Below are 25,080 nucleotides of genomic sequence, written 5' to 3'. Positions count from 1 at the left end.
CTCAAACTCCCAATAATGATGCCACTTGTGATGTGTTATAGGACACTTATCCAAAAGGAACTGGACTGAGATCACCAACTTGTTTCATAAAAAAGCCTAGCATGATGGACTGTTGGTCACTACCAAACTGGATTAGTTTAGAAGTGATAGTATAAGGTTCTATGTCTTATAACCAAACTTCTAAGCCATCCATTTCCCTCAGAGAAGCATTAAAAAGTAGAAACATACATAGGCTTGACACATAGGATAAACAGGACAGTATACAATCTCTTTCAAGTAAACTAAAGTACAACAATTCAATAAGACACTCCCGTCCAGTAAAAGAAATTCTACAGATTTATTTAAGTAGAGTATCATTAATCAATGGATTATTTTTTCTATTTGGAAATCAGAGAACACGTTGTTCAGCAACATCTGTAGGTCATCATAAATTTGGGTTTAAGGTTGTGTGTAAAGTTAAATTATAAAAGTCAAAATACACCAAAACTTAGACTCAGTAGTACCTTACTCATGGAAAGAGCCCCATTGATATGAGTCAGGGCTGCAGAATCAGGCCCTTAGTGAGGAAGCAGTTACAACTATATTTTTAGGCATTCTTGGCACAAAAATGTGGTTTAGTCATCACAGCCAAAAAGAACAATGAAAAACTGTATTTTTACAGTTCAAATACCTCAAGTATAGAATATAACCTATTTTTCACTAAATAAATACTTTTATTAATACTGTTAAGATTACAGAAATACTACTTACTCTGAAGACATCAAGCAACAATTTTCCCTATTGTATCATTATACCCAAATAATTTCTAATGGAGAGTTAGGCGGTAAACATACAATCTATATATACTCTTAGAGTCATGATTCCTTTCTTGTAGGGGTTAGGCCCAGATGCAGCTAGAAAATCACAGGAACAACACTACAATCCACAAAGCCTGAGTTAGGTGCCTAGGCTCCCTAAACACTAATGCGGAGACATAGGCAATCCACAAAAGCCAACACACTAGGCAGACAGCCTCCTAAGCTAGCCAATGGGAGATGCAAACAAGAGAAGTGTGTCCTAAGTCATGCCCCTCTCTCAGAGATTGGTACCTAAATCCGAGCTGCAAGGAGGTGCCTATGCCTTTAAAACACTTTCAGTAACAGAACACTTTCAGTATCAGTAGCATTGCATTTATTTCACTGGTTTTGTAAAATCAGACAAAATGCTTGCATATTTCTACATTATATCAACAGACTGATGGCAAGTACATACTTGAGTTTGATTCTTTCTCCTGGAGTTTCATCAGTTATTAATGTGATTCAGTTAGCTTCCTATACGACTTCTGAAATACTCACAAATTTTCACCATTATCACTAATATTCCCTTTGAATACCACAGGATGCTATTCTCAATTTAAACCATTTGTTCAGAATTCTGGCACTACTGCCTCACTGCTTTATTAGATTGATAAGTCTGCCTTCATCATGTTCATATTCTTATAATATTTTTTCTCTTTCAAGAAATTATAATTTATGTCTATGATTATTCTGGAGCAGTCTTAACATTATCAGATTAGTATTTTACTTCACAGTTCTAATCTTCCACAGTACTAAGAAAATACAACTCTTGAACAATTTAATAGGTGCCATAAACTTAAATTAATAAAGGATGTTTTTATTTAGGAATACATTTTAACTACTTAAAAACAAAAGTTAAACACAACTTGATAAGATACAGTACATACTTTTTCAATTAAAAATCATCATAAATTTGAAGTAAGACATTTTAAAAGTTCAATAAAAGATTCGGCAATAAGGAAGAAAATATGGAATAGCATTACAAATTGCTCACTGTAAAACTTGTGGGGCATCACCACTATGCCGAATAACAAGGTATAAAAGTAAAGAAAGCATGTCATGCTGATAGGCATTGAATTTGAAGATGTGTGCACAGTGTCTCTACAACAACTAAGTGATGCACGGTATAAAGCATCTTTTTGTTTGAGTCCAACTGATGCAGAAGTATTCAGAGGCTGAAAAGCAAACCTGAACACTACAAGGTCAATGGTTGTTACATTCTTTTACAACAAACCAAGCCTAACTTTGATTTCGAGTGTTAACCCTGGCTTGGGAAGCAAGTGCTGGCAGTTTATGTTGGTGGTTTGGATTCTCTGATTAAGTTGTACAAGAAAGAGAGCAGAGACTTCTCAATAGCCTAATCAAGGTTGGAATCTTATTATGACATTCTGAGTTTCCCAGAGCAACTAAATTGTTAGTAAGACCCTTTCAAGAGGCTGGTGGTAAGATTTTTTAATATCAGGATAGCTAACAAATAGTAATTTTTCTGGTTAATAGTTTGTTTTTGTAATATTTTCTTTTACTGTATGTTTGCAACACATACGGAGGTGATAGCCACATAAAGTGCACAGCAGGGCGATAATTAGTTTATCCTGCTCCCCAAAATGTCAGAAGATTGAACAGTTTCAAACAGCCATTAGCTTTTATAATCCATCTTACTGGAGAAACATTTCCTCCTTCCTCTTAAAGGAAAATTCCCCTCCCCCACCCCAGAGTATGCAAATTCACAGGGTAAGAATCAATTCTCACTGAATAAACTGAAATACATATTTTGTAAATAATCAGTATTTCTGAAACTAGTGGTGGAGGCAGCCATTTTATTGAAAAGTAGTGTCATCTGCAATAATGATGACTGTGATCTGCAGTAATAATGGCTTAACAATCACAAGAACTATTTCAATATGTATAAACATTAAATATATATGTTCTAAGGGAACTGAAAAAAAATGTACAACCTTACACCAGGCTCCAACAGTAGTAATGTCAAAAATGACATGTTCTCAACAAAATGTCCACCTCTAGCATTATTCTATAAAATGTCAATCTTAATTAACTGTGAAAAAAGAATATTTTATAGTTCATTTGCGATTAAAAGTGTTTTTACCTCTTAAAAATGTAAATGTTAGGCTAAGGAAAATTAGTGCAGTTTTCCTTTCCTTCTAATTCTTAAAATCACTTTTTATTAACAGCTCATCTACATTTGTTGTAAACTAAATGTTTAATTTTGTTACACTTTTTAAAGAGAAACAAAATGCTAATTGTGTGTACAGACACTAACCTAACTATGTCCATTTATTAAACCATTCAACTCAAGATTCTTAGGGCAGTGCTTTTAGAAGACTTCTGTAAATCAACATAAGCAGAACCAAGATTGTAACAGAAGCGAAAACTCCAGTGGAAGTTCTGTTAGCAACAGTGGAATTCCACTTGCTTAAAGTATCATAGAATATCAGGGCTGGAAGAGACCTCAGGAGGACATCTAGTCCAACCCCCTGCTCAAACAAAGCAGGGCCAATCCCCAATTTTTACCTCAGATCCCTCAATGGACCCCTCAGGGATTGAACTCACAACCCTGGGTTTAACCGGTCAATGCTCAAACCACTGAGCTATCCCTCTGTACAGTTGTATTTGGCCTCAAGAGTCTGACTCATCAACACTTGTGGAAGAATCATCAGCTCAAGTTGTTTGAAATTCACTGCACTTTGTCATCACATTCTCACTGTTTTATGGAGTTTTCCATTCTGACCTGTGCTGAGGATGATTAATATTGGAAAAAAAAAACATGCCATGTAACAGAAAAAATATGTAAAAATTTAAAATACTATACATTTAGAATAGTACTTTTCATAGACTTATGAAATGACAAAATGCCTTAGATTCTGGGCCTGAGCCTCATTTACACTAAGGCCCTGACATGGTAAAAGAGTTTTAGCGTGGTATAAAGAACTTTACTACAAATGAGAATCAGGTCCTCTATGTACAGTGATCATATCATCCACCACTAAAATGTATCTATCTCTGGAGCGCAAACCAAGCAACCACTCTGCTGAAAGACACAACCTTCAGCCGCAGTTTCCTCTGTGAAAATTTCCTTTTCCAAAGTTCAGAACTTTATTTATTTATGGGCATTTCTATGGAGATTTGCTATATTCATTCTAGACCAGTGCAAAAATCACTGCTAGATTAAGGGATCAGTGACAGTTTTAAAGTTCAATAACTCACATACGATCAGAGCTAGAAATTAATGCTGTATATCATAGGCAAGTTTTTTCCACTGTTACATATCATGTGTATCTAGCGCCGGCAAGTCATAGAATCCTGGAACTTGAAATCATATTATTCTGGCTACTTGTTTGCTTTTCCTTTCACTTCCACTCCCTTATTTCAACAGGTTATTAAGCTAAAATTAGAGTTGTATACATCTGAAACCTTTGAACCTATCATTCAAATGTTATAACCCATTGACTGAAAGGCCAAACTCCCACAGATCTTGAAGAAAGAAGGATCACACCAATAAACCATTAACCGTATTACATGTTCACCAGATATTATCTCTTAAAATCATCTTAAAATCTAACTGCAGAAAACAGTAAAACGGTAATAAGAATGATCTGATTTTAAGGTTGGATATCTCAAACTACCAGGGATGGAAATACAGTGTGAACTTCTCTAATTACTGCTCCTAGACCAGTGACCAGAAAGGAAAGGGTTAGATCTATGGCTTTCACTGGAAAACAGATTACAAGGAAAGATTGTTTAAGGCTATAAAACTGGTTATTAAAGGAGCTCTGTGTCAGGTCCAGGATAAAAGAAACACAAAAAGCTAGGATCAGATAAGGAAATTTACAGGCAGTATCAGATTGTTGGCAATTGACAAGTACTTTTCCTGACTCTTGGGGTGCCTGCAGCTATGATTGGAACCACCTCTGGTAATGTATGATTTTTTTTTGAGTTCAAATTACCAAGATAGATGGTTTAAAAATAATCAAAATAACATTAAGAAATTGTTCCACATGAAATTCATTCAGCAATTATATTTAAAGTTGTAATATACAACCATATTTACTGTATAAAGAGAGGCTATTTTGGTTTTAACTCCAAAAAGAAAAGACTTCTGATTCTCTTCTATGAGGAGGAAAACTACAGTTACGTGCAAAAGTGGGACAGTGGCATTCTATGTAGTATCTGACAAAAGTAAGAAAGCACAGAGAAAGTAGGAAAACAGAAAATTCTATTTGTTAAAAGGAAACAAATATGTTCTTCTATTTGTACAAGTGGGTTTTCTAATGCTCTTTTGTATCACAGAATAGCAGCATTATACCTTTAAACTGTGTGAAAAGATATGAAAAAGATATTTAAATAATGGAAGTGCAATGAATGGCATGTAGTTTTTACAAAATTGCACAGCACTAACAATTAACATAGTATAATATTTAGAGCTATAGTATGTACACTAAACATTAGCATTCCTGTCTTTATCATCCATTTGTATCACACATCAGCATTTTACATTATTTGTTCTGGACATGCAGAAAGAAAGACAAGATGTGAGGGGTGTGGTTTAATTAGGCCATAACTTTATCAGCTTATTTCATCTGGGAACTATCCAGCAATATACTGTGCAATGCAGGTAATGATTCCTTCCTTAATCATTTCTACCTCATAGAGGGCTGCCATCATCCTTCCACAGCTGTTCCCCAGCCATCTGCTGGGACCTCACCACCCTTTCCTTACTTCTTTCCCCCCTCTAAGTCTAAACAAAGACCATTCTGTCTTTGAGGTTGTAGGGATTGCAATATAGCTTGTAAAACAGAACCTTAAATGTCAAGAACAAAGTTTTTCAATAGATGCTCTTTATTCTTAACAGATTTTCCTGGAATATTTAGAATGATCCTTGGTGCTATATGCAGAGTGCAGATTTTTCTGAAAATAGTTATTAAATTAATATTTAATAGTACACTTACTTGTTTCCCAGATGTAAGCTTTTTGTCCTCAGTATTCTGTTCTGGTTTAATGATGTGATATATAAAGCTTTTACTATCACATACTGGAAGTGTGCTTTGACTGTAAATTTGTTTTGCTCCATCTCTGATATAATGTCTCTGCAGAAGAACTTCATCCAAAGGAATTTTGCTGTAAAAACAGAACTTCTGATACTTTAGTTCACAGTAAATAAAAATGTAGGTACTTCTGAATGACTGAATAATCCAGACAGTTGATTCTTTTATTGTTGCTAAAGAACAAAGTGAACCACAATACTTATAATTTCCTCCTGTACATCATTACTTAAGAAGAAAGAAAAAGAAAGGGAATTATATGCCGAAAACAATGTTAATTAAATATTTAGATTGAAACCTTATTGACATAAAAGACAGAAAATGCACAGTTAAGATTCCCACTTCTAACTTAACTTGGTTCCCTAGCTGATATATGCAGTAAAATAAGATATTTTACAACATACAAAATAAGAAAAGCTGGAAAGGCCCTGGAGTTAAATGCAAGTCTCGCAGTTGTATTAAGAACAGGAGTACTTGTGGCACCTTAGAGACTAACAAATTTATTAGAGCATAAGCTTTCATGGCCTACAGCCCACTTCATCGGATGAATAGTATTAAGAGGGTCTTCAGAAGGGAAAAAAGCAAGGAATGGTGTATTGTGCTGATTGGCTGAGGTGAAAGAGAAGTAAGAAAAAGGCCTATAAAAAAAGGCTGCAGGGCCTAACAAATTAATCCATGTTAAATTCCATTCAGGTCAAGATTTTGGAAAAAGCTTTGTAAAACTGGGTCTTTAGAAGTGGTGTCGAGCTGTATAGATATTACCTAATTTTTATTAGCTAAACTTGTAAATCAAATACATTAATTTATGTTTTTGCTAGTTAAAAATATAAATTTTGATATACACAATGGATTTCTGACTTTTGGTGCCACAAGTACTCCTTTTGATTTTTAAATGACTCTACAACTCACAATTCCATGCTATATATAATTAATTACATTTAGGTTTGGCACAATTAGTTTTTTTGATCATTTTGACTTCTAAAATTTATTTTTAAACTTTTTTTAGATTTTTAGCTATTTCAGTTTTCATAGCTATAGAAAGTTAGGGGGGGTATCGGAAAATAATTTAGTGACAGACACTGAGATTCAAAAAGTTAACATTTTACAACCACTAAAATGTTAACACAAATTGTCAAAATCACATCAAAATATACAAATAAATATCCTTAAATCTAATTCTAATAAATTCTCAAGTAGCATTTTTATAACTTTGCCTGTCTGTAAATTTTGATTATTATCAATGGAAATATTTTTGTCTATGTATGTATAATGAAAATCAATGTTTACAGATAGTTACCAAAAAAAATCTAATCCTTCCAAGCTTAATTATATTTACATTCACTTTAAGGATACTTTATACTGTCAAAAAGAAAAGGAGTACTTGTGGCACCTTAGAGACTAACCAATTTATTTGAGCATAAGCTTTCGTGAGCTACAGCTCACTTCATCGGTGTGAAGGGGCTGTAATGTAAATGAAACTCAGACTCACTGTGTATTGTAAACATGAGCTCCTTTTCCCAAAGCTGATCCAACTCCCACTGAGATCAACTGAGAGGTTCCCCATTGATTTAAATGGATTTGGGCCTTAAATATAGGGTTCTCTTCTCTTTGTTTCAGGCCCTATATTGTATTTCTACCTGTCATGTGGAAAAGTCAGCCTGTTGTCCAACCATGACACTGTACAACTCAGAAGATAGTAGACAATTTCAAATGCATATGTAAGGCTACAATTCTGTCAGGGAGGTCACAGATTCCATGACTTTCTGGGATCTCCAGGACTTCTTCTGGGACAGGGCTGGAGCAGCTGTCAGCCCCGGGCAGCCTGAACAGCTGACCAATAGTCAGCAACAGGCCACCAGAACAGCGATCCCCAGCCCGCCAGAGCAGCAGCTGAAGTTGGGTCTGACCTTGATGCAGGAGCAGCCATGGGGCTGAAGCAGCTGCAAGCCCTGGCAGCGTTTTGTTTGTCCCTCCTCCCGTCACAGGCTTCCATTAATTTTTGTTTATTGCCCACGACCTGTCCATGGCTATTACTAAAAATACCTGTGACAAAATCAAAGTCTTATGCATAAAGCCCAAAGTGTTGTTAAATTTTATTAATAAATATTTTGATAACAACTCACACTCTGAAAGCAAGTCCCTGATCCAAATTTAGTGTCAATTTACATCCCCGATCTAACTAACTAGGAAAAAGATCTCCAAATAACTGTACAAATTCCAGTGATATGACATGTTGTGAGTTTTCTATTTAATGCATAGAACAAATCAAGAAAAAATATATTTACCTCTTGTAACAGGGTGCAGGGTTACAGTTTTGAACTCATTCAAAAAGGACATTTTCAGAGGAACAGGCTTGAGACAAATTAATTTACATCTGTGGGGAATGAAGAGGGGATTTGGAAGGGAAAACGTAATATTTATGTTGAATTGTAGGATCAGCAAAAACAAGCTTTTGCTTGCCACTGGTTTTCTTTTTATAACAGAGGGCAAATGGGGGCACCATCCACTATCACTGACTTCAATGGGATTTTGTATCAGCACTTAAGGTTATGTCTTCACTACAAAACAAAATAATTTGTATTTTTACATCAAGAAAACCCTAGTGGAGACAAGGGATAAGAAGTCTTAATGTCAATATAGCTAGTCAAAATCAACTCCCAAAACCCTCCCACACCTGTGCAGTTTTAGCTTCTTCTGATCTTCCCTCTTACTTATTTTGCTTCCTTTTCTGTCGCTACTTCCCTTACCCAAAATAAGCAAACAGAAAATAACAAACCAGTAACCACTTTGTCTGTTCTCCAGCCACCACACTTAAAATTCACTTAAAATCACTACCAGTATCTCAAAGCAATCAGCTGTGCACAGAACCTGCTTGACTACACCACTGTGACGGGTTGGATCACAGAAACCCCCTGGGAGTTGCCTTCTGATGTGCCAAGACTACTTCTGCCCCTGCTTTCCTGCCCAGTCAGCTTAGGACTTCAGTGCCCTGCCTGGTTTGAGCCAGGCCCACTAGCCTGCTGCAAACCCAGACCCAGGTCTGAACCACATCCCCTCACAGCTGTAGGCTCAATGGAAAGCAGCTTACAGAAGTGTTCCTGTCTTTAACACTCAGATACCCAACTCCCAATGGGATCCAAACCCCAAATAAATCCGTTTTACCCTGTATAAAGTTTATACAGGGTAAACTCATAAATTGGTCGCCTTCTATAACACTGATAGAGAGATATGCACAGCTGTTTGCCCCCCACCCCAAGTATTAATACATACTCTGGGCTAATTAATAAGTAAAAAGTGATTTTATTAAGTACAGAAAGTAGGATATAAGTGGTTCCAAGTAGTAACAGACAAAACAAAGTGAATTACCAAGCAAAATAAAATAAAACACACCAGTCTAAGTCTAGTATAGTAATACAAACTGAATACAGATAAAAGAAAAGGAGTACTTGTGGCACCTTAGAGACTAACCAATTTATTTGACCATAAGCTTTTGTGAGCTACAGCTCACTTCATCGGATGCATGTAGTGGAAAATACAGTGGGGAGATTTTATATACACAGAGAACATGAAACAATGGGTGTTACCATACAGACTGTAACAAGAGTGATCAGGTAAGGTGAGCTATTACCAGCAGGAGAGCGGGGGGGTGGGGGTGGGGAAGAATTGCCACTATTAGGTCTGCCATGTACATTGGCCAAACTGGACAGTCTCTACATAAAAGAATAAATGGACACAAATCAGACGTCAAGAATTATAACATTCAAAAACCAGTCGGAGAACACTTCAATCTCTTTGGTCACTCGATTACAGACCTAAAAGTGCCAATTCTTCCCTAAAAACCTTCAAAAACAGACTCCAAAGAGAGACTGCTGAATTGGAATTAATTTGCAAACTGGATAAAATTAACTTAGGCTTGTATAAATACTGGGAGTGGATGTGTCATTACACAAAGTAAAACTATTTCTCCCCCCCCCCAACTGTTCCTCACATATTCTTGTCAACTGCTGGAAATGGCCCACCTTGATTATCACTACCCCCTCCCCCCCTTCCCCCCACTCTCCTGCTGGTAATAGCTCACCTTACCCGATCACTCTTGTTACAGCGTGTATGGTAACACCCATTGTTTCATGTTCTCTGTGTATATAAAATCTCCCCACTGTATTTTCCACTATATGCATCCGATGAAGTGAGCTGTAGCTCACGAAAGCTTATGCTCAAATAAATTGGTTAGTCTCTAAGGTGCCACAAGTATTCCTTTTCTTTTTTCGGATACAGACTAACATGGCTGCTACTCTGAAACCTGAATACAGATAAAATCTCACCCTTAGAGATGTTTCAATAAGTTTCTTTCACAGACTGAAGCTGGACACCTTGCTAGTCTGGGCACAATCCTTTCCCCTGGTACAGCCCTTGTTCCAGCTCAGGTGGTAGCTAGGGGATTTCTCATGATGGCTCCTTCTCCTTGTTCTGTTCCACCCACTTATACATCTTTTGCATAAGGCAGGAATCCTTTGTCCCTCTGGGTTCCCACCCCTCCTTCTCCGTGGAAAAACACCAGGTTAAAGATGGATTCCAGTTCAGGTGACATGATCACATGTCCTGTGAGACCCCAAGCCTTCATTCCTCCCAGCCTGACTCACAGGAAGGCCTGCCTGCAAACAGAGCCATCCACAGTCAATTGTCCTGGTTGATGGGAGCCATCAAGATTCCAAACCACCATTAATGGCCCGCACTTTGCATAACTACAATAGGCCCTCAAGAGTTATATTTCATATTTCTAGTTTCCGATACAAGAGTGATGCATTTATACAAATAGGATGACTATATTCAGTAGATTATAAGCTTTGTAATGATACCTTACAAGAGACCTTTTGCATGAAGTGTATTTTAGTTTCATTATATTCACACTCATACTTTTATAAAATACTTTTATAAAATCATATAGAGAGCGTCACACCTCTGGACATAGTTTTTCAGGTAATAAAGGTGAGGTAGTATCTGACTGAAATATCCAAAGAAGGACTAGAACAAATTGATAAATTAAGGAAGAACAAGTTACAATGCTCAGATAGTTTTTAGCCAAGATTATTGAAAGAACTTAAGAAGGAAGTGGCTGAGTTGCTAACAAAAATAAACAATCTCTTATTAAAATCAACTGCTATACCGGAGGGCTGGAAGATAGCAAATGTTCTACCTATTTTTAAGGCACAAGTGGTGATCCTGGGAATTACAGACAAGTGGGACTTACTTCAGTACCAGGTAAACTGGTTGAAACAATCATTAAAAGCAGAATTATAATATACCTAGATGATCATGATATGGTGGAGACAAAAAAACCAGCTTCTGATAAGGAAAAAAAAAAAGCCTCACTACTTACTATTAGAATTTTCTAAACGCATTAACAAAATAGTCTGTAAAGGAGAACTGGTTTATATAATTTACTCGGATATACACAAAACTTTTGTCAAAGACTTATTAATGATCTGTAACAGGCAGGAAGTAGCGAGGTGGCAAAACTTGCAGATGACAAAAAATTATTTGGGTTAGTAAAATCGACAGAAAACTGTGAGTAACTTCAGGGGGACCTATCGAAGATGTATAAATGGACAGCAGATGAATTTCAGTGTTGATAAATGCAAACTGATGCATATTTGAAGGAAAAATCTGAACTATTCATAAACTTTACTGGTTTCTAAATTAACTCTAACAGTCTAGGAAAGAGCTAGGTGTAACTGTGTCAATGAACACCTCGGCTCAATGTAAAGTGGATGAATTTAAACCGAAATAATTTAAATCACTAAATTTAATCATGATTTAAAACAACAAAACAACCTTGATTTAAATAATTTATTTTAATCTTTTCTTGCATTTGTACTTTTTAGTTACTTTCCTAACCTAAAAATGTTGATTGTCATTGGTTGGTAACAGTTAAAACATGTTGATTTGCAACTAAATATAGTCTTTACACTCATTTTGGTACTTCTTTTTGCTAACCAACAGGACACGCTATATCTATACATCTTTATTTAAGCAATTACATAGCTTAATTTACATTTATTCAGATTCTTAATTTTTAGATTTTATAAATTATGTTAGGAAATGGAGAATGATGCATTTTTTATTTATGAGATGATATTTACTTTTTTTACTCACAATTTGTGTCAAGCATTTGGATGGAAATAGAAATTCAATTAAACATGAACAAAAACAGCATTTTCAAAAAAAAATTATTAGTTAAATAAAATTACCTTAAATGTGTGGGGTATGTAAGGGGGAAAAAAACATATATCAAAACATGTTTTGCATTTGAAAACTACCTGATTTAGTAAACAAAGGAAGTGCTACAGGATGCATGCCCCACGCCCTGCATGTTACTATGCAAGCAGTCCTCACGTGTAGTTTCACCACAGTGTGCTTTATTTACAATGTCTTGTATAGTTTTGTGTCCCCACAGCGTAGGACTTTTCCCAAGCTTCACCCTACTTCCTATACAAAGGGCTGGGGGGTTCCCACCTGTCTAAGATCCTGGGCTTTGTTGCCCTTCCTTTTCCTTCTGCCTTCCTGTCTCCCTTTTAACTGACCCCAGCTGATGAGCTGGATTCCCTTGTTAACTGGTTAATCAACCAGTCTTTAAGCAATTATCTTCCAATTTAGCCCATGGGGAGAAGCTTACAGAGTGATGAGTCAACCTTAGGCTATTCCTACTCTGTAATAGGAAGCATTAGGCTTATTTTGTTGATCTTTTGACCAGAAGGTTGACAGTTGACGTTTGGTCACCTGTTGGATGTTAGTCATGGTTTCTTACTTAACAGGGTGGATCACATGAAAGTCTTCATTTTCCACCCAAAATATGGACTGGCAACTTACATAAAGCAGATCAACAAATATGTGATTCTACTTCCTACAGCACACAAAGAACCAATTGCAATCTCTGTGTGCATCAGCAAACTAACCATCATTAATGCATATAAACCAGCTGGTACATAGTGGCTTCAACCAGCTCCGCAGAATGCATAGGAACCCTGCTATATTTGTGGGCAACTATAATAGTCACCACATGCAATGGGGCTATGCCAGAAACAACATTGGAGGGGAAGAACTGACACACCAAGTGTTGGCAAATGATATGTTCCTCCTTTTTGATGTGAAACAGTGCATCACTTTCTATTCTACAAGATAGGGCAGAGGATACTGCCCTGACCTGACTTTCATCTCTAACGATGATACAGGCACACCAATACCTGCATCGTGAATTGTCCTCAATGACTTCTAAACAGCCAGCCCAGACCAGTACTGACTCGTATTGGCATTCAAATCCCAGTTCTCTATTAAAAACTGGTGGCGCTCTGGAATTTCAAACAAGCATACGAGACCACTTTCACTATGACTGTGAACAATACAATCTCCCACGTTCCCCCAATGCCGAAGACTTTGGATGTTTTACTGTGCTCCCAATCTCCACCACAAAGAACAACATCCCCTGGAGACAGATTTCATTGCAAGCTCCTTGCTGGACTGCAGAGAACCAAAAGCTCCTCCACAAATATGACAAGTGTAGAGACCCAGAAATTCAAAAAGCCCTCCAGGCATCACTGGATGCAGCAAGGCAGAAACAGAGCTTGAATGTGTAGAAAGTCTAAACTTCACACACTTGATCAGATGCACCTAGAACCTTCTGAGACACCTGGGGGCTGCAAATCCCACACATACCACTAGGCTGCAGGTGAAAGCCAACACCATCACTGCTAAACTTTTGTGGACATCAAAATAGCCAGTGGACAAACAGTATCACAGACAAGTCCAGCATCAACTTCGGCAGGTGAGATGTCCACATGTGCTCCAGCATCCCAATAATCTGAACCATTCACAAGTAAGGAGATCAATGCAGCCATGAAATTGGGAAAAGCAACAGGAAGAAATAGTATCTATCCTGAGTTTCTATATAATCTGGGTCCACTGGCATGGAAATGGATAATGATGGCATAATGAGTGGGGTCCCACAGGGATCAGTTCTGGGTCCAGTTCTGTTCAATATCTTCATCAATGATTTAGATAATGGCATAGAGAGTACACTTATAAAGTTTGTGGATGATACCAAGATGGGAGGGGTTTCCAGTGCTTTGTAGGATAGGATTATAATTCAAAATTATCCGGACAAACTAAAGAAATGGTCTGAAGTAAATAGGATGAAATTCAATAAGGATGAATGCAAAGTACTCCATTTAAGAAGGAACAATCAGTTGCACACATACAAAATGGGAAATGATTGCCTAGGAAGGAGTACCACAGAAAGGGCTCTGGGAGTCATAGTGGACCACAAGCTAAATATGAGTCAACAATGTAACACTGTTGCAAAAAAAGCGAACATCGTTCTGGGATGTATTAGCCGGAATATTCTAAGCACGACACAAGAAGTAATTATTCCATTCTACTCCGCACTGATTAGGCCTCAACTGGAGAATTGTGTCCAGTTCTGGGTGCCACATATCAGGAAAGATGTAGACAAATTGGAGAAAGTCCAGAGAAGAGCAACAAAAATGATTAAAAGTCTAGAAAACATGACCTATCAGGGAAGATTGAAAAAATTGGGTTTGTTTAGTCTGGAGAAGGGAAGACTGAGAGGGGATATGGTAACAGTTTTCAAGTACATAAAAGGTTGTTACAATGAGATGGAAGAAAAATTGTTCTTCTTAACCTCTGACGATAGGACAAGAAGCAATGGGCTTAAATTGCAGCAAGGGAGATTTAGGATGGACATTTGGAAAAACTTCCTAAATGTCAGGGTGGTTAAGCTCTGGAATAAATTGCCTAAGGAGGTTGTGGAATCTGCATCACTGGAGATTTTTAAGATCAGGTTAGACAAACCCCTGTCATGGAAGATCTAGATAATACTTAGTCCTGCCATGAGTGCAAGGGACTGGACTAGATGACCTCTCAAGGTCCCTTTCAGTCATACGATTCTGTGATGCAGCTTTTCACCAACATCCTGGAGAGCACTGAAATCCCCCATGTGTGGAGAGATGCTAAGGTCATACACTCCTAAAGCCTGCAAAACTGCAGATCACCCTTCTAATGATAGGCCATTGTCCCTCTTAAGCACCATGAACAATCTGATGGAGTACATGATTCTGAACCAAGTCAGGCCCACTGTAGATGCCAGCCTACCCAAGGAGCAAGCTGGTTTTCAGCCACACACAGAAGTTGCTGCAACCAGGTCCTGGTTCTCACTGCAAACATTGAGGCTGGGTTCCAACAAAACTCAAGACTCAAAACTCAAGATCTGTCAGATATGACACAGTCTGGAAGGATGGTCTGCTACTGAACTGGCCAAAGTGATCCACTGTGTGTGGATTTTCAGGCTGCTGAACACTATGCTTAGCGGCCGAAGGATATGTGTTTACCTTGGAGGTCAAACCAGCAAACTGTGCACTTTGAATAATGGGATAGCACAAGGCTCTGTACTTACTCCGACACTCTAGATACATGAGTGATATGCCTGAAATGATAGCACAGAAGTTTGCATACGCTTATGATTTGTCACCTGCAATTAAGGCCTGTAGTTTTAATGAACTTGAAAGGTTTCAGAGTAACAGCCGTGTTAGTCTGTATTCGTAAAAAGAAAAAAGAAAAGGAGTACTTGTGGCACCTTAGAGACTAACCAGTTTATTTGAGCATGTTATAGCATATTATGCATCCGATGAAGTGAGCTGTAGCTCACGAAAGCTCATGCTCAAATAAACTGGTTAGTCTCTAAGGTGCCACAAGTACTCCTTTTCTTTTTTCTTTTTAATGAACTTGAAGTGATCCTTATATCTGACCTTAAGATCATGGAGGAGTACTTTCAAAAATGGCAGCTGAGACCAAATCTGAGCAAATCAGTAGTCTCTGCTTTCCACCTTGACAACAGAATTGCACAAAAACTCTGTCAAGTTTTGTGGTGAAACTGTATGTTATGACCCAAAGCCAACATATCTTGGTGTCATTCTTGACCGCACACTGACCTTTCATGACCACCTCAAGAAAGTAGCCTCTAAAGTGAAGACTTGTATCAACATTGTTCAAAAATTAGCAGGAAAAAGCTGGGGATCAACTGCCCCAATGCTACAAACATCAGCCTTGGCCCTGGTGTACTCAGTTGCAGAGTACTGTGCGCAGGTGTGGACAAGAAGCTGCCATACCCAACTTGTGGATAGGCATCTGAATCTGACCATGCGAATCATCACGGGAACTTTAAAATCAACACCTCTACAATGGCTTTCTGTGTGACTTATAACAAACCTCCACCTATCCACTGAAATATAGCCACAGTAAAGAACTTAAACACACCGAAGACTACCCAGAACTTCCCATCGGCAGGTTATGGATAACATATCTCAACAACGCCTGAAATCATGAAAACGACTATGGACCACACGTGAACACCTCATGTCTCTGGATCCGGCCAGGGAATGACAAAGTGTCTGGATCTCATCTACCATTTCAAACAAGCACATTATTACTGACCAACAAGTTGTCCTCCCGGTTTCCACCTGCCATGGATAAACTTTCAAATGAAGAGAAACTGAAAAGATTGGAACTGTTTAGAGAAGAGATAAATAAGAGGGAACATAACAGAAGAATTCACATAATGAATGCTATAGATAAGGTAGACTGAGCACTCATACTCACTTTCCTAATACAAGAAAAAGGAAACATATGATGTAATTTAAATACTACACATTCAAAACTGATAAAAGGAAATGCTTTTATTTTAAAACAATGTATAATTTAGCCTGTGGAACTCATTGTCATAAAATGTTATTGATGTCAAGTGCATAGTAGGATTCAAAAAAGGTTTGGACATTTATATGAAAAATGAAAATATCCAATTATATTAGATAGGATTTTTCAAAAAGAAAAAGGCAGAAAGGGATATACATCCTTGTGCTTCAGGGAATAACCCAACTCTAACTGATGGGGTGGTTGGGAAGAAACTTCTCCTGTGGGTGAGTATTCCATAATTGAGCATTTCAGTGTTTCCTGAATCTTCTTCTGAAGCACCTGGTACAGGCCACCATAAAAGACAGATGGACCACAGGTCCAATACAGCATAGCAAATCCTATGTTCCAACAAAACACTGGGTTTGTTATTGTAAGGTCATCCACCATTCTAATTTAATTTTTTACTTGTGTTTCTTATCTAATTGAGAAAATTTTAAGCCTGACAACTTTGACACTAGCCCTTTAAAAAAGAAGTTGGGGGTGGAATTTAACTATAAGAAACACTGTTTGAAAGTGATCCTCAAATCTTAAGGAAACCCTTGCTGGTCACAGTAATTACGTAGTACAAAGAATAAGTGTATAATTTTTAGAATGTAACATACAGTCCTTTAAAAAGATTGACAACACATTATCTGCAAAGGGCTTCATATTAACATATTAATGAAAGAGTTTTCAAGCCATTACGGAGACACTGAAGTTTTTATGGTAATATGTAATGTGCCATTAATAACCTGTAAAATGCATAAGCATGAAGGACAAAATTTTGAAAGGTTTATACTTTGAACAGCTATTAGTTTAAGAGCGTACAGCTTTGCTATTATGTGTTTAGGCATTAGGGTTACTTGTCTCTATCTGAAAATTATTAGGACATTGCAGCCTCTTCACAGCATTTCTTTTCCAGAATAACAATAAGAAACCCATGCAGAAAATGCTGAAAAGCAAGTAAAAGCAGTGTCCTTTTGTAATAGAGAGTGAAATTACTTTAAAAAAATACAAAACTGTAATAAATAATAAAATCGCACATTTTGAGGCAAAGACTTGAAAAAATATACAGGTTTTGAGAGCAGAGGAATGAAAATATACAGCCCTGGTATGTTCTTTAAGCTCCCAGTGTAGCTCATTAGTGATGTGCAGTGCTACTGTAATCTGTGTTGGGTATTTACTAGCAGAGATGGATTACACTGCAAAAGAGTATTAAATTGTATGGCCTTTCTCAGGGGCATAATGACATGTGAATGATCTCTCAAGCACAACTTTAAAGTGGGCTGCCTTCCTACCCTGCCTCTTCTCTCTTTCCACCTCTTATAAAAGATGACAATTTACTAACTCAAAATGTGTTACATCCAACACAGGGGAATTCTGTATTTGACCTTGTCTTGACAGATAAAGAGGAACTGATGACAGAACTAAGAATTAGCTGCAGCAGCACAGGAGCCAGCAAACAGAACTGTAAACAGGGGAGTTTGAGTGCGAGTTCTGTTGGAGGAGAAGATTAACAGGATTTAGGTGGGAAGGATGTGACAGATACAGAGGCAGCAGTGGGAGTGACCCAGGTAGTGCAAGACACAATGAAGATGACTGGATGTGGAAGCTGCGGTATGTACAAGATCCTGGAGGGGGTACCTGGAAAGAGTTTTGTCTGCATGAAGTGCCGTCTGATAGAGCTGATGGAAGAAAAGATACGAGGATTGGAGATGCAGGTGGAAAGTCTGGTTGAGTTTAGAAGGGGGTTCGAGTGGATTATGGAGCAAAGACATGAGGTAGCTGAAGGGAAAAGCTCAGACTTCCAGTTGGAAGCAGGACTGAAGAATTCTGAGGGGAGACTGCTGGGTGAAGAAAATAGACAGTGGAAGCATTTGACTAAGAGAACCAAGCAGAGGAAAAGACGGGCTAGTGAAGGAGAAATAGAGCTCAAGAACAGGTTTGCAGAGTTGGAAAATGAAGAAGGGTGGTCACTGAAGGTGGAAGGGCAAGGAAGAAGAGAAGAGCAGCTAGTCCTAAAGGAAAAGGGGAAGAGTCAATGGAGACTACACCAAATATGAGCCCCAGGAGGATACAAGATGGGTTGAAGAGGATTACAAGGGAGAATAGGAACGGAAAGAACTTGCAGCCAGATGGAAAAGGGGATAGACCGGAGAATCGCACCGTCACCAGGAAAAGGCAGGTCTACGTGATCGGGGACTCCTTACTGAGAAGAATAGACAGGCCTGTAACCAGAGCTGATCCAGAGAATAGAAGGGTGTGCTGTCTTCCAGGTGCTAAGATACGGGATGTGGACCTGAGGTTGAAAAGGATCCTAAAGGGAGCGGGAAAGAATTCACTGATTGTCCTTCATGTGGGAACAAATGATACCGGTAGATTCTCGCTGGAACGTATCAAGGGAGACTATGCCAGGCTGGGGAAGACACTTAAGGAAATCGAGGCTCAGGTGATATTCAGTGGGATTCTGCCTATTCCTAGAGAAGGGCAACAAAGGTGTGACAAGATTATGACTATCAACAGATGGCTCAGGCAGTGGTGCTTTTAGGAGGGCTTTGGGATATATGGCCACTGGGAGGCGTTCATGGACAGAGGTTCTCTTGGGATGGACTTCATCTGAGTAGGGAAGGAAATAGACCTCTAGGATGGAGGCTGGCACAACTGATTAAGAGAGCTTTAAACTAGGAATTTGGGGGAGATGGTTGGGAGATGTCCAGATAATCTCCACGCCAGATTTTAGCATTGAGAGGGAAGAAAACAAAGTAAGAAAGGATACAGCCATGGGTAGGAGAATGAACTTAAGGAGGAAGGGCAGTGTGGATACCAGTCTAATAGGTCATACCGGCTGTAGAATGTCCGTGCCTAATTGGGTAAAGAATTTGAGCGAGGCCAAACAGCAAAAATTAAGATGTTTGTACACCAATGCGAGGAGCCTAGGTAACAAAATGGAGGAACTAGAGCTACTGGTGCAGGAAGTAAAACCAGATATTATAGGGATAACAGAAACATGGTGGAATAGTAGTCATGACTGGACTACAGGTATTGAAGGGTATGTGCTGTTTAGGAAAGACAGAAATAAAGGTAAAGGTCGTGGAGTAGCATTGTATATCAATGATGAGGTAGAATGTAAAGAAATAAGAAGTGATTGAATGGATAAGACCGAGTCCGTCTGGGCAAAAATCACATTGGGGAAGAAAACTACTAGAGCCTCCCCGGTGATAGGTTTCAGAGTAGCAGCCGTGTTAGTTTGTATTCGCAAAAAGAAAAGGAGTACTTGTGGCACCTTAGAGACTAACCAATTTATTTGAGCATAAGCTTTTGTGAGCTACAGCTCATTTCATCGGATGCATTCAATGAAGTGAGCTGTAGCTCACGAAAGCTTATGCTCAAATAAATTGGTTAGTCTCTAAGGTGCCACAAGTACTCCTTTTCTTTTTCCCCTGTGATAGTACTTGGGGTGTGCTATAGACCGTCGGGATCTAATTTGCATATGGATAGAGCCCTCTTTAATGTTTTTAATGAAGTAAACACTAATGGGAACTGCGTGACCATGGGAGACTTTAACTTCCCAAATACAGACTGGAGGACAAGTGCTAGTAATAATAATAGGACTCAGAATTTCCTAGATGCGATAGCTGATGGATTCCTTCAACAAGTAGTTGCTGAACCGACTAGAGGGGATGCCATTTTAGATTTGGTTTTGGTAAGTAGTGAGGACCTCATTGAAGAAATGGTTGTAGGGGACAACCTTGGTTCAAGTGATCATGATCTAATTCAGTTCAAACTGAATGGAAGGATAAACAAAAATAAATCTGCGACTAGGGTTTTTGATTTCAAAAGGACTGTCTTTCAAAAATTAAGGAAATTAGTTAGAGAAGTGGATTGGACTGAAGAATTTATGGATCTAAAGGCAGAGGAGGCCTGGGATTACTTCAAGTCAAAGCTGCAGAAGCTATCGGAAGGGGGGAAATCCCGAGAAAGGGGAAAAAATTCATAGGCAGGAGTTGTAGACCAAGCTGGATGAGCAAGCATCTCAGAGAGGTGATTAAGAAAAAGCAGAAAGTATACAAGGAGTGGAAGATGGGAGAGATCAACAAGGAAAGCTACCTTATTGAGGTCAGAACATGTAGGGATAAAGTGAGAAAGGCTAAAAGTCAAGTAGAGTTGGACCTTGCAAAGGGAATTAAAACCAGTAGCAAAAGGTTCTATAGCCATATAAATAAGAAGAAAACAAAGAAAGAAGAAGTGGGACCGCTAAACACTAAGGATGGAGTAGAGGTTAAGGATAATATAGGCACGGCCCAATACCTAAACAAATACTTTGCCTCAGTCTTTAATAAGGCTAATGAGGATCTTAGGGATAATGGTAGCATGACAAATGGGAATGAGGATATGGAGGTAGACATTACCATATCTGAGGTAGAAGCGAAACTCGAACAGCTTAATGGGACTAAATCGGGGGGCCCAGATAATCTTCATCCAAGAAAATTAAAGGAATTGGCCCATGAAATTGCAAGCCCATTAGCAAGAATTTTTAATGAATCTGTAAACTCAGGGGTTGTACCGTATGACTGGAGAATTGCTAACATAGTTCCTATTTTTAAGAAAGGGGGGTGGGGGGAAAGTGTTCCGGGTAACTACAGGCCTGTTAATTTGACATCTGTAGTATGCAAGGTCTTGGAAAAAATTTTGAAGGAGAAAGTAGTTAAGGAAATTGAGGTCAATGGTAAATGGGACAAAATACAACATGGTTTTACAAAAGGTAGATCGTGCCAAACCAACCTGATCTCCTTCTTTGAGAAAGTAACAGATTTTTTAGACAAAGGAAATGCAGTGGATCTAATTTACCTAGATTTCAGTAAGCCATTTGATACGGTGCCACATGGGGAATTGTTACTTAAATTGGAAAAGATGGGGATCAATATGAAAATTGAAAGGTGGATAAGGAATTGGTTAAAAGGGAGATTACAGCGGGTCATAGTGAAAGGTGAACTGTCAGACTGGAGGGAGGTTACCAGTGGAGATCCTCAGGGATCGGTTTTGGGACCAATCTTATTTATTACTGACCTCGGCACAAAAAGTGGGAGTGTGCTAATAAAGTTTGCGGATGATACAAAGCTTGGAGGTATTGCCAATTTAGAGAAGGACCGGGATATCATACAGGAGGATCTGGATGACCTTGTAAACTGGAGTAATAGTAATAGGATGAAATTTAATAGTGAGAAGTGCAAGGTCATGCATTTAGGGATTAATAACAAGAATTTTAGTAATAAGCTGGGGACACATCAATTAGAAGTAACAGAGGAGGAGAAGGACTTTGGAGTATTGGTTGACCACAGGATGACTACGAGCTGCCAATGTAATGTGGCCGTGAAAAAAGCAAATGCGGTCTTGGGATGCATCAGGCGAGGTATTTCCAGTAGAGATAAGGAGGTATTAGTACTGTTATACATGGCACTGGTGAGACCTCATCTGGAATACTGTGTGCAATTCTGGTTTCCCATGTTTAAGAAGGATGAATTCAAACTGGAACAGGTACAGAGAAGCACTACTAGGATGATCCGAGGAATGGAAAATCTGTCTTATGAAAGGAGACTCAAGGAGCTTGGCTTGTTTACCCTAACCAAAAGAAGGTTGAGGGGAGATATGATTGCTCTCTATAAATATATCAGAGGGATAAATACCGGAGAGGGAGAGAAATTGTTTAAGCTCAGTACCAATGTGGACACAAGAACAAATGGATATAAACTGGCCATCAGGATGTTTAGACTTGAAATTAGATGAAGGTTTCTAACCATCAGAGGAGTGAAGTTCTGAAAAAGCCTTCCAAGGGAAGCAGTGGGGGCAAAAGACTTATCTGGTTTCAAGATTAAACTCGATAAGTTTATGGAGGAGATGGTATGATGGGATAACACGATTTTGGCAATTAATTGATCTTTAACTATTCATGGTAAATAGGCCCAATGGCCTGTGATGGGATGTTATATGGGGTGGGATCTGAGTTACTACAGAGAATTCTTTCCTGGGTATCTGGCTGGTGAATCTTGCCCACATGCTCAGGGTTCAGCTGATCGCCATATTTGGGGTCGGGAAGGAATTTTCCTCCAGGGCAGATTGGCAGAGGCCCTGGGGGGTTTTCGCCTTCCTCTGCAGCATGGGGCACGGGTCACTTGCTGGAGGATTCTATGCACCTTGACGTCTTTAAACCATGATTTGAGGACTTCAATAGCTCAGACATAGGTGAGAGGTTTATTGCAGGAGTGGATGGGTGAGATTCTGTGGCCTGCACTGTGAGAAGGACAGACTAGATGATCATAATGATCCCTTCTGACCTTAATATTTATGAATCTATAAGTGATCATGACTCAATCACATTTATAATGTGCAAACAGAAGTCCAGACCAGTAATCTATGTTCTTGGTGTTTTAAAAGGGCCAATTTCACAAAGCTGAAAACAATTATGAGCCAAATCAGTTGGGAGGAAGAATTAGAAAAATATGAATGATAATTAGAAACTGTTTAAGAGGTCTTTACTAGAAACCTCAAAAAATCACAATTCCACAACTGAGGAAACCAACCTGATCTAGAGGGAAAGTAAAGGGAGCTATATTATATAATAAATGGAATAAAGGAGAAGTTGATAGTAATGAAAATAATTCAGAAGCTAGGAATTGTAGAAAGTTGGTAAGGAAAGACAAGGGACATAAACAAAAATCTGTGGCCAGCAGAGTTAAGGACAATAAAGAGGTTTTTAAGAATATTAGGAACAAAAAGAAACCTAACAATAGCATTGTCCCTTACCAGATGGAAATGGTAGATTTATCAGTAATAATCCAGAAAAGAAAAGGCAAAAATGTTCAATAAATATTTCTGTTCTGTATTTGGGAACATAAACAGAAGATGTAATCATATCATATGATAACACTCATTCCATTCCACCAGAATCTCAGGAGGATGTTAAACAACAGCTACTAAAGTCAGACATTTTTAAATCAGAAGTTCCAGATAACTTGCATTCAGGACTTTTAAAAGTGCTGGCTGAGGAACTTGCTGGACCATTACTGTTGATTTTGATAAATCTTGGAACACTAGGGCATTTCCAGAAGACCGGAAGAAAGCTAATGTTGTGCCAATATCTAAAAAGGACAAAAGAGATGACCTGGGTATTTATAGGCCTGTCAGTCTGACATCAATCCCAAGCAAGATAATGGAGCACTGATCCAGGACTTAATTAATGAAGAATTAAATGAGGATAATATAATTAATGCCAATCAATGGGTTTATGAAAAATAGATCGTGTCAAACTAACTTGATATCATGTTCTGATAAGATTACAAGCTTGGTTTATAAAGGTCTGTCACAGGGTAGCTAGTCCTGTGGACAGACTAAACCCAGCTGCCCTGGGCCAGAGAGCAGATAAATCCAATCCAACCAATTAAAGGGGGCTGGCCTAGATCTGAGCCTATAAAGGGTTGCTAATACATAAGATGAAAGAGGGATTGATTGAGACAGCCTGTGCCTTGAGGTGGAAAAGCCTCAGTGAAGCAGAGCTAACTTTGTGGTAGGTCTTCTGGAAAAAGGGGCCAGGTGCTCATAGAGACAGCTCTGAGGTTGCTGCTCCAGAGAGGGAGTAGAGCTGGTTGAAATGGGAAAGCTGCTAGAGGTCCCTAATGGGGAGGAGCTGAAACCTGAAAGTAAGGAGTTAGTTAAAAGACTGTTTTTCTGTTTGCTTCTATTAAGAAGACAAACCTCCTTGCAAGAGACTGGGTGTGGCAGCACATATATTGGAGCTAGGAGAAGCCCTGCACAGTGACAAGCTCATAGTGTTTATGTAATATACTTCTGTAATGTGTTTGACTTTGTACCACCTGATGTTTTGATTAAAATAACTGGAACAAAATAAAGTTAACATGGCATACATTAAATGGATTAAAGTTGGCTAATTGATGGGTCTCAAAATGTAATTGCAAATAGGGAATGATCATCCAGTGGGTTTGTTTCTAGTGGGGTCCCCACAGGTATTCACTTCTTGTTCCTACACTATTTAATATTTTTATCAGTGACATGGAAGAAAACCTAAAACCATCACTGATAAAGTTTGCAGATGACCCAAAAATGGGGGGTGTAGTAAATAATGAAGAGGACATGTCACTGACACTGAGTGATCAGGGTCGCTTGGTAAACTGGGCACAAGCACACATGTGCTTTAAAATAGCTGAGTGTAAATGTATACATCTAGGATAGTGGTTCTCAAACTTCATTGCACTGTGACCCCCTTCTGACAACAAAAATTATTACATGACCCCAGGAGTGGGGACCAAAGCCCAAGCCTGCTGCCCTGGGGCTTTTGCCCTCGGTGGGGGGCATGTAACCTTAGTCCCCCTGTCCAGGACTGAAGGCTTTGGCTTTTGTCCTGGGTGGTGGGGCTCAGGCTTTGGTTTCAGCCC

The 25,080-nt window shown here is 38.7% G+C and overlaps 1 protein-coding gene across 2 annotated transcripts in view; it reads right to left on the bottom strand.

Annotated features, from left to right (window-relative positions):
- Nucleotides 1-25,080, bottom strand: part of LRRIQ3 (leucine rich repeats and IQ motif containing 3) — a 108,268-nt gene that overhangs the window by 53,119 nt on the left and 30,069 nt on the right. For both annotated transcript variants that reach the window (XM_074961533.1, XM_074961532.1), the window contains one exon: nucleotides 5,801-5,969. In XM_074961533.1, the coding sequence (XP_074817634.1) occupies nucleotides 5,801-5,969 (169 nt within the window). The remainder of the gene's footprint in view (nucleotides 1-5,800; nucleotides 5,970-25,080) is intronic.

Source organism: Natator depressus, chromosome 8, assembly GCF_965152275.1.
Source record: "Natator depressus isolate rNatDep1 chromosome 8, rNatDep2.hap1, whole genome shotgun sequence".
NCBI lineage: Eukaryota > Metazoa > Chordata > Testudines > Cheloniidae > Natator > Natator depressus.
Note: the sequence above shows the minus strand (reverse complement) of the source record. Positions and strands in the feature narration are given on the sequence as shown.